This window comes from Periplaneta americana, chromosome 16, assembly GCF_040183065.1.
Source record: "Periplaneta americana isolate PAMFEO1 chromosome 16, P.americana_PAMFEO1_priV1, whole genome shotgun sequence".
NCBI lineage: Eukaryota > Metazoa > Arthropoda > Insecta > Blattodea > Blattidae > Periplaneta > Periplaneta americana.
In genome coordinates this window covers 12,687,707-12,706,833 of record NC_091132.1, presented here as the reverse complement: position 1 = coordinate 12,706,833, position 19,127 = coordinate 12,687,707, and the positions used below count along the sequence as shown (strand labels likewise).

General features: G+C 35.5%; 1 protein-coding gene across 3 annotated transcripts in view; it reads right to left on the bottom strand.

The window, feature by feature from the left end:
- Positions 1-19,127, bottom strand: part of LOC138691066 (protein SREK1IP1-like) — a 74,182-nt gene that overhangs the window by 1,507 nt on the left and 53,548 nt on the right. The window contains exon 1 of one of the 3 annotated variants that reach the window (XM_069812742.1): positions 4,344-4,484. The exons of 1 other annotated variant lie outside the window; for it this stretch is intronic. In XM_069812742.1, coding sequence (XP_069668843.1) covers positions 4,344-4,396 — 53 coding nt within the window. In that variant the 5' untranslated portion in view covers positions 4,397-4,484. Of the gene's footprint in view, positions 1-4,337; positions 4,485-19,127 lie in introns of those variants that run through there. One more of the 3 variants, XM_069812743.1, reaches the window with a different exon arrangement.

Sequence of the window (19,127 nt, the reverse complement as noted above, 5' to 3'; positions counted from 1 at the left end):
ATTATTATTATTATTATTATTATTATCATTATTATTATTGTTTCCGTTGAGAAGCTTGTGTCATCCAGTCTTCTTTCAAAACTACTGAAAGTTAGAATTTATAATAGGACTAGTTATATTACCGGTTGTTCTGTATGGTTGTGAAGCTTGGTCTTCCACTTTGAGAAAAGAACAGAGGTTAAAGGTGTTCGAGAATAAGGTGCTTAGGAAAATATTTGGGGCAAAGAGGGATGAAATTCGCGTTTCCTCTAAAATCAGGTTTCTGAAGATAGTGAATTTTGAAAAGAAAGCTCACATTAGAAAAACTAAATACAGATCGATGAAAGAGTAATGGAACGGAGAAAAATTCTCTCTGGCGCCGGGATTTGAACCCGGGTTTTCAGCTCTACGTGCTGATGCTTTGTCCACTAAGCCACACCGGATACCCATCCCGGTGTCGGACAGAATCGTCTCAGTTTAAGTTCCAACTCTTGGGTTCCCTCTAGTGGCCGCCCTCTGCACTACATCATAGAAGTCTATGAACGTAGGACTGATGTCCACACATGTGCTGAGACGATTCTGTCCGACGCCAGGATGGGTAATCGGTGTGGCTTAGTGGACAAAGTATCAGCATGTAGAGCTGAAAACCCAGGTTCAAATCCCAGTGCCGAAGAGAATTTTTCTCCATTCCATTACTCTTTCATCGTATGATGACGCAGAATATCTGCATGGAAATATCATATGTACTTCGGTACATTAAAATAATATATATAAATACAGATGTTTGAGATGAGCAGGGCATGTAGCACGTACGAGTGAATCCAGAAATGCATATAGTGTTAGTTGGAAAACTTGAGGAAAAAGATCTTTGGGGAGGCCGATAGGTGGATGGGAGGATAATATTAAAATGGATTTGAGGGAGGTGGGATATGATGCTAGGGACTGGATTGCCCAGGATAGGGACCGATGGCGGGCTTATGTGAGGATGGCAATGAACCTTGAGGTTCCTTAAAAGCTATTTATAAGTGTATTTATTACTCTTAATGTCAATTACTGTGACATCTGATGTGTGTATGTATGTTTAGTCAGAAGTCCAAAGACTGGTTGTAATCTCGTGACACCAATAAGGCATCACTCATGAGGCAACCAAGCCAGAGGATATGGGGTAGAATGGCCAGTTTTTTCCCCCTTCCATTGCATACATCGCTGACTAGTTACATGTTACACTAATCTAATATGGTATTTTGAATTTCTAGTCCATGGTAACTCTATCTTACGTTATGATTTAATAGGTACTGGATAATTCACAAATCAATTACAAAACCGCATTATGAAAACTAACAATAGCAACAAACGTTCATAAAAACGTATAGTTTTTCTGACATAGTTAAAAAAAAAGACACAGTCTGAAGTGTTGTAATAGGCTGTAAGTTCTTTTATATTAATGAATACCCTGTTTTTGAGAGCCAGGTGATGATAAACGGCATTCAGAACAAACTCGCTACAGGAAATTCACTCTAGAGGAACAAATTAAAGCCATCACAAATGAAATTTCAGGAAAAATATCGCTATTCATTTCTATTATGCTGAAGTAGAATCCAGATTATCATATAGCATATGCTTCTGGGAATCAAGTCAGAAGATGAGTGATGTTTTTATTGCTCAGAAGCATGTTGTAAGATGCATGGCATGCGTTGATAATCGTACATCATAAATTATATGGAATTTTTTAAGAGTTTAAATATTTTAACCGAATCACGTCAAGTGAAGTGGGTAGGCAGTAGATACATATTTTAACAGTTTATGCTTTATATATTTTTAAGCTTATAAAATTAATACATTCTAATATGAACTGCAGTAGAACTTGGTTATAGCGACCTCGTTTTGTGCGACACCTAGCCTATAACGTCAAATATTCTGTGGTCCAAACTAATTCCTCGTAAGACATATGCTTTTCTACCTTGCTTAATATGACAAACGTATATGCATCTACCTCGCATATAACGTCATTTTCAATCTCAGTTTGAAATAAGATTTTCTAAGAACCAAAGTATTTCAAGAAATATTTTGTTGAAATCTGGCCCTGACAAATTCTTTACTGTCCCCTTCTGTCATAGACCTCTGGAATGCAGGCGGATTCCCCACCCCATTGTAACCTGCCCGAATTCATGCGGTATTAGATCAGTTTCGACAGGAAGTTTTCACTAAGTGCACGCATTCTAACGCAGTATGGTCACTAAAAGAAGTGAGTGACGCTTTAAAAGTCATTAGAATTATGAACATGTTCTATGAAGCTAGGAAGAGAGCAGTGAAATTGCAACTGAAATTATGAACATAGAACGTAATTTAGTCCTAGAAAGTGTGTATTGGGCAAGTACGAGACAACAGAGTAAAATGACTGATTATTTCACTCCTAAGTAAAATAGTTTGGTGAGTACTGAACAAAATGTTTTAATACAGAATACTGTACTTATAATTGTAGGCCTATGTGTATTTTATTATGTTCATGGTAGGCTTAAAAGTCAATACATAAATCTAAAATAAGTCTAATTAAGTTTGTTATTTTTCATTTTCCACCTCACTAGATTGATAATGTGAATCTTGGTTACTACGACACTCGTTTATAACAACATAATTTTTAAGGTCCCTTGGATGTCGTTATAACCAAGTTCTACTGTATATGATTTTCATTATTACAACATTCGTTTTAAGGATAATTTTAAAATTCTAGCACATCATTTGACAAGTTTCAACAACTTGTAAGCTATATGGTCTATGGCTTAAAAATATATAATGGTTTGCCTGATGAAATTAAAAATGTGAATGATTTACTAGTAAGGTGTTTTAAAAGATACATCAAAAGAATTTTAACAAACCTCTGTCCCTACAATTTAGATGAAATACGTGTGGGTTTACATTGGTGCTAATTTATTTTAATTTGACTAGTCCTATAGTTTTGAACTCTTTTATGGACAAATAAGGAATTAAAAAAAAATTCAGGCTGGTATGGTACTAATAATATTAAAACATACATTTAGAGAGGGGAAGTTTCTTTTCCCAGTCGGGAATGAACACAGGAATGCAAAAGTTGGGAAGAAAAATGCAGAACAGGGAAAATTCTCCGGCTTTCTACCCTTCAATTCGAACGCTGCCATAGTGGGAAAGGTGAAATCTATTCCGTTTTTTGGAAATCAAAATGATTCAGTTACCATGAATTGGTACAGTGAACGTCACGAGTAAACAAATTAAAATGTGTTGCGAGATGTAAAGATAAATATTGGGAAAGTTCTGAATAATTTGCATGACAGTCACCGTGAATTTAATAGCAGAGTACTTCAGTCAGTTTGGTATCCATATGCCAATGTTGATGTGAACATTTCTTTTCTTTCTACTTAGAAGTCTTGAGAAACTTATGTTGTAATATGAAAGAAGAGAACACTGACCTAGAGCAATGTCCTCCTTTGTCAATTTATTTGCTAAATACAAAGTATTATAGGCCTACTTTTCATTGATGATATTGTACCCATCTTATTTACTTTGCATAATACGAAAATGTTCCTTTTAATAAAAATTCAATATTGTCCATTAATAAATGCTTTACATACAAGAAAATTTTTTTTTCATAAAATCTTTAAATGTATCGTGATAACACCAAAAACCTGCAAAAATGACACAAACAAGGCAATTTTCACAAAAAAAAAAATAAATAAATAAAACGAAAAACACAGATCCTATTAATGAATTCTGGGTGTGGTACAATTCAGCATTTATCTTATTTAGCCTATAGTTCAAATATTGTACCTTATAGTTAGGATTTATTGTGGTTGATGGCTAATTTTTTGCATGGACAGCACTTCAATAATTTTGATGAGAATTACGAAAGGAAACAGTATTTGTCTCCTCTTGATTCCGTATCGAAAGAATGGTATCATCAATGAATTGAACTAATGACAGAAAGATAGCCGACTGCCAATGAAAATAATAACATTTCAAAAAATAAATTGGGTTTGTTGGTGCTATTTAATTCATTGTTAAATATTTCCAGAAGCCTTTACTGCAAGAACAATACTTTTTTTGTTATAAACCTGAGATATAAAATAAGCAAATAGTCTATTAGTAAAAGATGGTGTGGGAGCCAGAATCAAGATTCGGAATCAGAAGCCATTTCATAAATTCTACCCAGTCACCTAATTGAATTTCGGATACTTAATAATAACTACTTTATTAATATAAAAATGTATTATTATCCCTTACAGGATTGGTTTTCTTCTATTCATTTACACACATTGTATATCTCCGTTACCAACATTTTCATAACCTAATTGTAATGCTAAGCAAATAACTTAAGTCCGCATTACCCTTACAAGTGGCTGTATGTAATAAATCTGGAACAAGATGTGACGAAACTACAGATCATAACTCCATTGTATTAATTAAAAAAAAAATCTGTATTAATTTTTCAACATTTGTGTTGATAAACACAATACAACTCCACCATGTTTCTGTTCGCTTCTGCAATATGTATTTGTTTCATGGCTAGTCAGTGTTGCACTTAATAAAATTTCCCTCCTAGAAACTAAAAAATTCCCTTCCGTACCATAAAATTCCCCAACATTTAACATTTCTAAAAAATATATCTGCGTTTGAAAACTTGAAGACTAACAATTTCCTTTAATCACCACAGCTACTGATACAAAAGGACAGAACAACATTAAATAAATTGCTAGGATAATTCCAACGCATTAATAAGGATTTTCATAAAAAAAAACAGACAAGAATTAATATGGATGCACGCCAAATAACAAAAATCATTCTTTTCGTACAAGTTGGCCTACAGAACTAAACAATATTAATATTTAATACATATTTGAATTACAAAATTAAATTATGTCAACATAAAAATGAGAAACAAACAAATAGCTTCAACTTAAATTAACATGCAATAGTTGTAACAAATTCTATATCGGACAAACTGGGACATCTTTACAAACATGACGCAAGGAAGACATTACAGCCAAAACCAAATCACACAATACTTCCACCTACGCAAAACACATAATCAAAGCTACCGGCGTAGCTCAGTCGGCTAAGGCGCTTGCCTGCTCGGGTTGATTACCTGGTTGGGTTTTTTCCCCCGAGGTTTTCCCCAACCGTAAGGAAAATATCAGATAATCTATGGGGAATCCTCGGCCTCATCTCGTTATCACCAATTCTATCGACCCTAATAACATCGTAGTTGATACAGCGTCGTTAAATAATGAAATAAAAAATATATTAAAAACACATAAACATCAACCACAATTAGAGTAACAAAGAAACAAACATGGAAATATATTGAACTGAAAAGCCAGAAACTAAACACACTAGAACAATACGAAATATGTACGTAGATCTACATAAAAAACACGCACAACACATTCTCAAAACACATGTAAATTTCTTATTTGACACAACACTACCGATCATAAACGCATCCTCATCAAGGCACCAAAAAGAAGAAACCGGAAACAAGCGCAGGATGTCACTATAAATTTGATGATGGCGGATGTCAAGCCGAAACTAGTCACTAAGATAAAATGCCGGAATAGTTTCTAACATAATTAACAACTTTCCTGTGTTAAGTCAACAGTCTGGTTGGAACCCCATAAGTGACACCAATAAAGCATCACTCATGAGGCAATCAAGCCAGGAGATAATGAGTAGAGTGGTCAGTTCCTTTTCTCCTCCATTGCACAAGTTACATCACTGATGATACTGACTAGTAATCAGTGACAAAGCTAAGGTGTATATACTGTGTAGGCTGAAAAAATCTGGTTACCATTATCTTTTTATACAGCAGATGTTTCTCGGCTTTTCTACCAAATTCTTTTGTGACACAGACGCCACAAGGAGATTATTACCACTCATTTTCATTCCCAAACATATTACAGGTGTGCCAATATCCTATTAGTCAATGATATAATAATGTAAAGGGTATATTTCAATAAAAAAAATCCCACGCCTGATCGGGATTCGCATCATGACCGCCTGCATGACAGATCAAGATCACGGAAGCACCGTAAAGTGGTCATAGAATAGTAATATACGTTACAAGAGCGTTAGGTTGACGTTTTCATGGTCGAGGAAAAGATTGAAAAAGCGAAACGTAGTTGAGCTTTTTCAATTTCCGAGAACACGAAAACAAACATACCGCTCGTGTATCGTACATTATTTTGTGCGAAGATCGTTTATTACATACCTGAAAGACGAATTTCTAATTAGTTGCAATGAAATCTCCATGTTGGTTTCTGTTTAATGACGGCAACTTCGGAAAACCAAAATATATTTCTTCAACATTGTTGCTATAAAATGTTTTCTGTGTTTACTATACTCCAGCAGGCCGTGATATACGTCTGTCTTTTCTTTCCCCCGGTCTATAAATGCGAACTTAAAACAAACAGTGAGATTATGTAATGATTTATTTTTCATTTTAATATTTTAACAATATTATTTATATAACATATTGCAGTAATAACATCCGCATCTGGAATCTTGTTGATTTTTTTCACGGCTTCCTTAATGTTACTTGTATCAGGAATGCAATAAGTTTCGTGGAGTAGTAGACTTTACTTAATTTTTGCAAATATTTAAAAACAATAATTAACAGTGCAATTTAGGTGAAATTGCAGTGGTAAGTTTCCAATTTATAATTATTACCATGTTAAACGTCTCTAAAAATAATATGTTAAAGGCCTAAAGCAGTAAAATGAATGTCGCGCTAAAGCGGTAAGAAGAGGGAAATTGTTGTGTGTGTTACGTTGGGAATACTGAATGTGGTATTTCACACTTACCGCGTATTGGTTCTGTGCGGAAAACAAGCAAATACGCACGATCTCGCACAAAAATACTTACTTACAAATGGCTTTTAAGGAACCCGAAGGTTCATTCCCGCCCTCACATAAGCCCGCCATCGGTCCCTATCCTGTGCAAGATTAATGCACTCTCTATCATCATATCCCATTAAAAAAAATATAATATATAGGCCTAAACAATATACAAAGTGAACCCAATGTCATTAATTTGAAGGAGGTATTCTTTGAGATATTTCAAACAAATAAGTTTAATACAATTTTGCTCTGTTTTTACTATCTTTTCGAGATAAAAACAGTTTTATATGAAACATTTCATAGCGTGTTTTTGGAAAGCCATTTATTTAATTCCCAATATGGTCAGTCAATTTAAAAGAGCACTGTATTACGATAATAAACGGATTGAAAAAAAAATGGTACTGTTCTCTTTAAATGTGCAGAAATTTGACCCGAACAAATGCAACATTTCAAAATTCCTTTTCAGAACGAAAAGTTACATTCCTTCGGAGCAAATTTCTACACATTTAAAGGACAAAACTAAAATTCTTTTAATCACTTATTATCATAATACACTGGTCTCGTCCACACCTGTGGAATAACGGCTAGCGCATCTGGCCGCGAAACCAGGTGGCCCGGGTTCGATTCCCGGTCGGGGCAAGTTACTTGGTTGAGGTTTTCTCCGGAGTTTTCTCTCAACTCAATATGAGCAAATGCTGGGTAACTTTCGGTGCTGGACCCCGGACTCATTTCACGGGCATTATCACCTTCATCTCATTCAGACGCTAAATAACCTAAGATGTTGATAAAGCGTCGTAAAATAACTTACTAAAATTAAAAATTAAAATCACACTATTCTCTTAAATTGACTGACCACATTGGAAATTAAATCAATGGCTTTCCCAAAACATGGTATGAAATTTTTCAGACACAACAATTTTTATTTAGGAAAGAAAGCAGAAACGAAAGCTTTTTTAAATATCTCAATGAAAAACCCATAAAATTAATGACATTACTTACATTTCATTCTATATATATGCGAAATACTGAGCAAACTGTTGGCTAAAGAAAGGAAATATGAGAATCTGTTATAAACTTATAAGCTACTGTCCGATACAGAAGCAGATGGGGATAACGAAAACTTCTGGGAGACCGCAAATATTTAGTGAAAGGCGTACCTACGCAAACAATACTGGGTGTTCATTTCAAAGTGCGTCATGACGTCACTGTTGTTGGGTCACCGATTTGAAGCGAGTTTCAGTTTATATGTTAGAGAAGTTGCCTATTATTTAAGGCGTTCTTCAATCTGAACTTGAGAATTTGTACGGTATAACTTGAACGTCGTAGCAACAGATGGCGGTCTGTACGGTATGTGTGCTACCATAACCTCTTTCGAACTGTGTTTTGCGCCGGCAAGTCGTACGCAGGGTATTTGTTATCATCGGTTGCGTATGGTAACATTCCACAATACAAATCAAATGCTCCGTGTCCATGTTGACCGTCGAAGTTAATGTCAACAAATATGTAAGTAATCGTCTTAACCCTCTCCCCATACCTCGACAGTACGTATTTCCAAACAGTTCACATTCCTGCCACTACCGGCGTTACCGTACGTATCGGCACGTACTCTTCAGAATGAACGCCGTACTTGCTAGCCAACTTCTTTGCCTCTTAGATTATACACCTGAGCTGCGGAAGTGTAGGAAGATTGAATTCTCTAGGCTCATCAGCTAGCCACATGACGGCATGCAGCGAGCCAAGACACATTTTGAACTGAACACCCAGTAGTATTTTGACGTGCATAAGTGATGAGAATCTCGAAAGGTTACGCCCAATCCCTCCATTCACACACTTTCTATAGAAGACGAGGCGGATCAATTGAAGCGTGTAGTCCTGGATTACCTGCAACCTGCTTTGCGGTACACGATGTCTTACCGAGTGGCCTGCTTCCTTCCAGAGAGAAATTCCTGACGATCGAATATCGGGATAATCAATTTGAAATATGAACATCGCTAGAAGACTCTACAGGAATATTCAAGGAATGACCACTCGTATAAATTGAGAGAACGGAAACAAAGGAAGCACAATTATTATTATTTCTTTATTTTATTTTTTTTTTACAATTATGCCACATTTACAATCTGTCTACAATAGACAATACGTAAATATTATAAAAGAATATGACAAGAGTGGAGATGTTATCCCGTGGCAACACTCCAAAAGAAAAATAACAATGTTTTAAATAGCTGTAGTAAAAATGAATGGAAGGTCAAGAGCATTCTTTTAAGTCTTCTTATCGGAATCGGATTCATTGTCTACTAAAGCATTGATAGCTTGGGACTGCATATGTGCAGACTCATTAGTATGTGTCGTTAGGCCTAAATTAATATTAGTGGTCATGATGAACAATATTAATAACGATAATTCACTAATAAAATGATAATAAATAGTATGTAACACTAGAAATAATCTATAACATATACTTGAAAAAGTTCAGAGTAATGGGTTGCTAGGAACTTGTTTACTTGGCAACACTTCAGGAAACGGTTTTTATAATTAATTTAAAACAAATCTTGAAATTCACTTCAATTAAGTAGTCAACACGAAGAAAACATAATTATGAACTGAAATCACAATAAAATTAAAATCATACACTCCCACAACTTGTAATTAAAGCAAATAATTTAACAGCTATTTCTTTGTAGATACACTAAGCTCACGGCCTTCTTGATCGTAGGACGCACAATGGAAAGGTTTCTTTTGTCAACGGATCTATCATCGACCAGAATGCTCTTTCTGCAGACTTATACTTGTTTTTTTGAAAGATGGGGTATGACCAAAGAGTTTGAAATTACAAACTCTTTGGGTATGACAGCTAAGCGGCCGAGTTTGGAACTACAGCGCTATGTTGCCAACATGTGAGACCACACTATCAGCTGATGTGAGCTAGCAGATGACGTTAAATGGCTTGCGTTAAAACATTCATTGACAATACATAATGTTTCATGCTTTATATAGAACTGTGATACATAAAATAAAGAAACAATATAACTAAATATCGCATATTCTTCGCATCTAAAATAATACAACGAGATGTTACAACAGAATTTATATTTTAACAGCTAAAATACACTCACGAATAGAGCAGCAGTAAAGTGTAAACAAAAACAAGATGACAGAAATATAAAAAGCAATATTAAAATAGTACTAAATATAAAAACCACTATAAAACACAATACTGTACGAAGAATTTGATACAGTAAACAGCACTATAAATCACTGACAATAAAACACTAACGAAACAATGAATGATGAATATAATATTAACTAAAGGAAATACGGTATATCACACGAGGGTATGAATAATACGATGCAAATATCAACAAAGAACGAAACACGAAATGTACGAATAGCTGACACTGTGTACACAATGAATGGTACCAAGAAAGCGACTGAACACGTGGGAATAGCGTCCTAGCGTCATTAACATTTGGCAACTCAGCCGCTGTTACCATAGCAACAAGCCTCCCACGCTATGCGATATTCAGTTGTTTTGCCGATCGCAACGCTCCTGTCATACCCCATCTTTCAAAAAAACAAGTATAGTTACTTAGACTTTGCCAGAAAGCACAAATGTTTTAAAAAATAGGATTTAACACTAGGAAGACCGGACTTTTGTGCACATCCTAATACGACCGCCGCACAGTGTGAAATTTTCCCGATCTAGGTAGACAAAAATCAAATTTCGACTTTAGTTATGCATAGGTGAATATGAATTCGTGTTCTTTAATATTTAAGAATGTTATGAGTAATAGCTTTTACTGATTGTCAGCGTAAAACTATATTTAGAAGGTATGAACAAGGAGTTCTTCCTAACACTTCTCGCTTCTGTTCAGTCGTAGAGAGAGAGGCTTCCTATGTGGGTGAAAAAGAGCCAATTGTTAGTGATTTATTGTGTTCTGAAACATGAAATTTGTTCATATAGGTACGTTCTCACTAATGTAACTTCAATTACAAGTTTATAAAGTATTTTCCTTCTTACAGAGGGTTTAAATATTACAATTGAAAAACTTATGTTTTTAAAGTTCTCCAAATATAATGTGAGTTTTAGTATAGCCGGTTACGTCCGTTACAACAATTCTTTTACCATTTAATACAGCATCATTTATGTCAGCGATGGAAGTTTGAGTGCATTTGCCCTCCGTGCGCACGGGGAATTGCAAGTGCGAGCGCTGTAGTGTGCCAGCAGCTGTAACAGATCTTACAACTTTTAAAGGAGCTAAATTTAGGACTTCAGGGAAAAGAAATTCTTAATACACAATTTGCAGATAGAATTGCAGCTTTTAAGGAGAAATTGCTGTTATGGATACGTCGAATGCAAAAAGGCGAAATATATTTCCCATTCTTATCCAAGCGCATAGAATTTTGAACAATGAAAATTTCGAAATGTACGTATGTATTCTATCCGGTCTATTAGAGCAATTTACATCAAGGTTCCACGATTTAGATTGCCTGGAAATGGATTTGTGTATTTTTGCTACATGTTCTGATTCTGATTATTGATAACGTCCCGCCTTCATTATAGTGTGAATTGATTGACCTGCGATATGGTCGAGAGATGCGAGCGAAATATGATTCAAGGTCGAGTCTTATGCAGTTTTATGATGGATTCCCAAGAGGACGCTTTCCCAATCTGCATAAGCTGTGTGAGAAAGTTTTGTGTTTATTTGGTTCCACTTATAGACGTGAACAGTTATTTTCTATTACGAAAATAAACAAATCTCAAACAATGGGCTTTTAACGGCAGTTCTTCACATAGCTTGTGCTAATACAGTTTCTCCAAATCTTGAGAAATTGAGTAATATGAATTAATGTGCAACATATATGTTTTGTTTTGTGTTTAAGGAAGTGTTTCATTACTTCGTGTTCTTATTTAGTTTGGTAGAAAGAATAACATTTTCTTTTGAAACATACAGTACGTACCGCAACTTGAATAAACCGGTTTCCGTGCATTCTAGAAGCACACTCCTCTCGTAGTACACTGTGTAAGCACAGAGTGCATAATTCTGCCCAACCCTGATTTAGAGTGTTGAATCCTTGTTTCGCGGTCTTGCGCATTTATCGGTAATTATTTTTTTTCAGTGGTGGGGAGCACGATAACTGTTCCATGTTTGGCTTAACAGCAGAAAAGAATCATTGACTAAGGAAATTTTTAATCACTGTGAAAGTATTTTAGGCCTACAATATTATTCACATGATATTGGAATATCGCTTTAAAAAAACATTGGACACATTTTTATATAACCTTAACAAGCGCATAGTGAATCAGAATGTAAATAATTAATAACTTCTCTGCAGTCTAAGGCATTGTTATGAAACTTTGTACATGCCTTACAGTGACACATGTGATTTGTGTACAAACTCTGATTACGTTTGCACAAGAAAAACTACCCCTTTATAGTGGGTGAATTTAAACAGAATTAATAACTTCTCTCCTACTACAAGATTTTTATGATACATAGTACGGAAGTTACAGGTAGCATATATTTTTTGTGCACAAACTATATTTACGATTCCATAAGTGGAACTACTCCTTTTAGGAATGCATTTAAACAAAATTAATAAATTCTCTCCTAGCTAACAGATTTTTATTAAACGTTATACAGAAGTTTCATGTGGAATATATTTTTTTGGCTACAAAGTCTGATTATGTTTTATAAGAGGAATTGCCTCTTTATAGTGGTGCATTTAGACACAGTTAACAACTTCTCTCCTATATATTATATTTCTATGCAACTCTGTACAACTACTAGGCCTACAGGTAGCATACAGATGTAATCGAAGCTAATCCTAACATATTCACGTCATCCGCATAGACAAGAAGCTGATGAACCCGTTCAATTCCAAACCCTCTCTGTTATCCTGAACTCTCCTAATGGCATATTCTAGAGCAGGCCTGCACAAGGTTTGCGCTCTCCGAGCCGGCTCACAGCTCATGAGCGGAATGCAGATATTAGCTGCGCTCTGTATAAGGGTGGACTGGAAGAAGGGGTGGATCTCGTAGAAAATATACACAAAAGGAAGCACTATTACGAGTGCTTATGAAATGAATTCCCGTTCAGTGTTTGCAAAACTATCTTGGACTATTATTAATTAATAAAGAAATATTTATTTTACAGAAGTAATAGAAATTCTATAGCTACTTAAATGTACAATATCATTTTGTTATATTTTTATTTATCAGTACATGAAAACGAGGTTTTATGCTGTTGGCAGCTGAAAGGAACAGTAGCGTACTGATCATAATGAAACATCAGTTACAGATGTTCTATTTCTGCCTTTATTAAAGTTGATTATAGAAAACAGTTGCTCATAAATATAAGTGTTGAGCCAAACATAGCAATCATTTTCACAGCCAGCCTGTGTAGTCGTAGTTATTATTGCTAATGTTTAGTCTTGTAAAACTCAACCAGGCTAGTAGTATTATTCAAACGATCTTTAGCCCTTAGGTCACATTGAAGATCAATAAGTTCGAGCTGTAAATCGTTAAATGTTAAATGTTATGTTCCGTCTCTTAGATTCCTCCATACTGTACTGTAGCAGTACGTAAGCAACGTGAAACAGTTACGAGAATAGCCCTACACACTGCACTCCACTAGATAACTGAGTGGTCGTTTCCCTCTCCTCTACCTATAGCAAGTCTATGTCATTCTGACGTATCTTCCTCTCCGTAAACACAGCTCTCCCGCTCCGAAGGAGCGCGCGCGCTCGTTGAGCGCTGTTTGTGCAGGCCTATTCTAGAGCGAAGTTAAACAGTAAAGGTGATAGTGCATCTCCTTGCTTTAGCCCGCAGTGAATTGGAAAAGCATCAGATAGAAACTACCCTATACGGACTCTGCTGTACGTTTCACTGAGACACATTTTAATTAATCGAACTAGTTTCTTGGGAATACCACATTCAATAAGACTATTATATAAAACTTCTCTCTTAACCGAGTCATATGCCTTTTTGAAATAATTATATATGAATAACTGATGTACTGTACCCTTACACTCTCATTTTTTCTCCAATATCTGTCGAATACAAAATATCTGATCAACAGTCGATCTATTACGCCTAAAACCGCACTGATGATCCCCAATAATTTAATCTACATATGGAGTTAATCTTCTCAAAAGAATATTGGACAAAATTTTGTATGACGTCAGCAAAAGTGATATTCCTGGAAAGTTACTACAGTTGGTCTTAAAATACATTTTTTTTTTTCGTGACCGGGGATGCTGAAATCTCTGATTTTTGGTGTCGTTATTTAAATTCTTCTATACACAAGCATAAAGAACAGGTAAATATTCGGCAATACGTACATAAACATTGCCAATTGTGTTATCGATGTTACGAAAAAAAAGATTATCGGCATTCCATTTTCGTTCATTGTCAGGAGAGTCTCTCCTCAACGGGCTTACTTGTTCATTCCCTTGATAATTTATTCAACAACCATTTGTAATACTTACTCTTCACCCGTGTTTGTTAAAAATATCTGATATTATTGAATGCAGATGTAACAGAAACGCATCTGTTATGAACAGCAAGATATGAAAGTTGATTTACGAAGCACTGAATAGGAAATGAGTCAATTCTGTACACGATGACAGAGAAATATAAGAAGCAATATAGCTGCGAGCGTATAAAAAATACCCCAGCTCACATACTAAAACGAAAGGCATACTGTGTCTTGCTGCATCTGTCGTGTTTTGATCAAGGTAGCGGAAGAGATATTGAAACGCGCCGACGACTTCTTATAGAAGCCCACAACCCATCTTGTAATATAAACCTCGGCGTGTTTTCCTCATAACTTAATATTACAGGCAAGCAGTAACATCGCTATTCGATATTCAAAATAATAAAATCGCACTGGCTTATAGTTTTGTGTTTTTAATCTTTCACAGGTTCTTGTGAGATGACGATTTTTCATGAAAGACCAAGGTTCGATCTCTGATACTTGTGGCAGAGGAAGTCACTGCACGTCGATTTTTTTTAATACTCCTGTTTTCCATCCAAGCGACTCGTGGTTTGATTCCCGGCGTAGGCAAAAAAAAAAAAAAAATTATCTTTCGTCCACAGTACTGTTGTTTGTCTCTTGTCACGTTTTGTCCCGTGTTGTCTTAGCGGTGGTTCTGGGAATATGGTTCGGATTGTACAGATGTTTGCAATCTGAATAACATTTTTATATATCCTCTTATTTGTCTTTATTCTTTCCACATTTAAATGTAACAAGACATTAATTACTTCATCATCGCTTTCTCATTCCACGAGGCCTATAACACGTTAAGGTTATATGTACGTGAACGACCACAAATATTATCAGAAAATGCAGGCTCTAAATTTCTAAAATTTAATAAGGAAATGAACTCACAATTGGACAAAAAATACAAGGCATCACAACAAGACTTATTAGAACTTAAATATCTGATAAAAGCATAAAAACGTTTACTAATAATATTTTTCAAACCAGTTTTATCAGAGTATGAAAAAAAAAAACAAACAAATTCTGCAGTTACATCATTTGGTAACCATAACATTGTTATGGTCTCTATGACATCTTTAATATTTTTCCTGCATGTAATAAACACTTATTTTTGAAAAGTAGACTACCCTCAGACATGTAGAGTTGTTTATTTTAATATACTTAATTTTTTATTTGTCCTATATAAAATATATTAAAGTTTACATAATGTTTCGTGACCTAATTTTTTTATTTTCAAAGAAATGCGCATTATTATAGTCTACCTTTTGGATCAATTCATGTTAAATCAGTGTACAAAATTTCAGAATTCCATTTCTAATGGAGTTGTGAAATAATATGTGTGAAAATATTCAAAATTTGGAAAATGTAATTTAAAGTACAAAGTGAATTCTTAAAAATATTATTAGTAACCTTTTTTCATACTTTTATCAGATATTTAAATTATAATAAGTCTTGTTGTGGTACCTTGTAATTTTTGTTCAATTATGAGTTCATTTCCTTATAATATTTTAGAAATTTAGAGCCTGCTTTTTTTTTATAATAATTGAGGTCGTTCACGTACATATACCCTTAAGAAAAAAAAGCATTGGGCGTATGGAGCTATTCCATCAAATGACCAGTTGCCATGGAAACAATGTATAAGGGAAGGCCCATAAAACCAAAGCTTTTTTCTTAACGTGGAATTCTCTATAGTAGCGAGGCAATGCAATTTCTTTGTTTCGTGTTAATTTGATGTCAATGCAGAGAAATCCTGCTCACAAATAAGTAAAAGGGAATGGCAAAATATGTGAAATGGCATTGTCACTACAATTTTTATACATATTTTCACTGTGGTATTTTACGACGCTTTATCAACTGCTATGGTTATCTAGCGTCTGAATAAGATGAAGGTGATAATGCTAGCGAGATGAGTCCGTGGTCCAGCGCCGAAAGTTACCCAGCATTTGCTGTTAATGGATTGAGGGAAAACCTCAACCAGGTAACTTGTCTCAATCAGGATTTGAATCTATGCCCAACAGTTCCACAGTCAGACGTGCTAACCGTTATTCCACAGTGGTGGACCATATTTTTTAAAACCGGAAGTGGGTCGTGTGGCATCAAAATTTACTAAGGAATTATTTGCAGTATCTATTCAGTTTTGACATACATGTTGTGATTCGAAAGTTCTCCTCTCCCTTTTCTATGAATTCTATGGATATTGGACGCGATTATATCATTGTGTGCCTTTTATTTACACGTCTTCCTTTATCCATCTTTAATTCTTGATTCATCCCACACTGTTCTCTCCATCATGTGGTAGCTGTTAAGTTACGCCCAATTTCGGCTTTACCTTCTCAAAATTATTTTAAGTTTCTTCAACAGAACGGTGAAAGATGGAGTGTGAGGGTGGGTGCGTCTCGGTGTTGCGTGAGATTCACTCAGGGTAGCCGAGGTACGGTTGTGGTGTAGGATGATGTCAGGAATATTACCAAGCCGGCTACTTATATAAAAGGCAGTGTAAACTCCAAAACTATAAGTTTATTGTCGTATTCACTTGGTAAACCCTAGAGTATGTATTTCCTGCTGACTTATAATTCAATCGTTGGTCGCACTTCTGTGTCGACTCTATGGCAGCTCTGAATAAGCTCTATCCGATACTATAAATTCAATACTCTGTCCCGTACACTATGATCGAAGCTCCTAAACGTTGGCGAGTAGTCTCGCCGATGACAAAGTTCAATCTATCGAGTCTTCGCCGAAAGAAAGACTATTAAGTTGGGCCGCCGACACCAAAAAAAACTCAGTGTGTCGTGCCGTCGACACGAAAAGAAGTCGTCGTCCTGTCGACACAAAACGAAGTAGTTATTGTGCCCTGTATGTAGGGCCGCCGACACGATGAGAAGTTGTGATCATCTCCGCTCCCCGTCACCCTTATTTATAAAAACCTATCCTACGCTAAAACTAACTATCCTATTGGCTAACAACTACGTCACTTAACCGGCCTAAAATCTATTCCCTATTGGTCCAGAGTGACCTCATAAGTTGAACCACGATCTCTTCTTATTGGGCGCGAAATATGTCATCTCTAAATTTAAACTTTTGGACTTCCCACAACATCAAATTAGTTTTTCAATTTTGGAGAACCCCGTTCTTTGGAAAATCCCAAGCTTGCAGTTGCTTTCCCACGGGTCCAGTCTAACTCTCTGATTTTACGCCTCGACGAGTGTCAATGTAGAACCCTGCCCAAGGTGGCCCTAAATCTGTCCGATGCTGACAAGTGACGCAGACGACGTGAACCATCTGTGTGGGAAGCTAATTCTAACCAAGTCGCCAGAACATCCCCGCGAATACATGTAACAAAAAAAATATGGAGATATCATTTCGCTAATAAATCGGTCTCTCCCTCTCCTAATTACTGCTTCAAGTGTGACAAGTGACCAATAGGCTTAGAGCTCACACAGATTCTTTCTCAAAGCCCCAAATTCCCTTGCAAAGACGCGTGATTTTTTAATTATTTCACCTTATTTTATTGTGTCATTCTACACAGTTCGTTCCTTATTGGATAGGGTGTACTCTCTTGTCTGAGGTACTATTTGTTTAATACTTAAAGAGACGCTTAGGAATACGTTTTTAAAACTTCTCCAATTTCTATCCAAAATTTATGAAATTTAAACTACACAAACATGCCTACAATATTATCATCTGTACAAAATTTAGTGGCATTCGCGCTAGTAATTTCGAAATTATATTTCTTAAATATATTTTAAACTTCTTCTTCTTCTTCTTCTTCTTCTTCTTCTTCTTCTTCTTCTTCTTCTTCAGTCCCTTCTGCTGCTAAGCGTCGGGTTCGCCCCTCTCCGTCCATTTCATCCATTTTTCCCGGTCTCTACACATTCTCTTCATCTCTACCATTGTTTTTCCTTTCTGTTGGCCTATTCTTTCTATTGTATCCTCCCATTTAATCCTTGGTCTTCCTCTTCTCTTTCTTCCTTCCACTCTCATTTCCATCACCTGTTTAACCTTCCTTTCCTCTCCCATACGATATACATGCCCAAACCATTTCAACTGCCTTTCATTAATCACCTCTGTTAATGCTTTTCTCAGTTTAACTTCTTCTCTTATCCTGTCTTTCCTTATCCTATCTCTTCTGCTTTTCTAAGATATTTCATTTCCACTGCTGTTAATTTACTTCGATGTTTATCTAAGAGTGGTAAGCTTTCGGTACTATATTGTATTATAGGTTTAATTATTGAATTATATATCTGTATTTTTGTCTTGGTGGTTATTTCTTTTTTCCCAACTATTGTATTATTTATTTGATAGTATGCTGATGTTGCTTTCTTTACCCTGTTCAGTACTTCTTGATCTACTCTCCCATCACTAGTTATTATTGTTCCTAAATATTTAAAACTTTCCACTCTCTCCAGGTTTTGTCCTTCATATTCAATGTTAAATTCTGTTTCCTGTCTATCTTCCTCAGAGATCCACATTACTTTACTCTTGTTGACATTAATCCGCATCCCTTTTCTCATTAACTCTTCGTTCCATTCCATCAGAATGTGTTGTAGCCTTTCAGGTGTTTCTGCTATTAATGCTATATCATCCGCATAGATTAACATTTGTAAATATACTGGTCTTAATCTCCAATTTCCCACTTTAGTTCTATGTGTCCTACGTTTAAGTCACTAAAAACGCTACGTGCAACAAAGTTGTCAAAATATTTAGATTATATTTGCTTAAAAAGTTTGAAAATAATTACGGAAATAAAAATTAATTATCCTTTTTAATCTCAATCTAA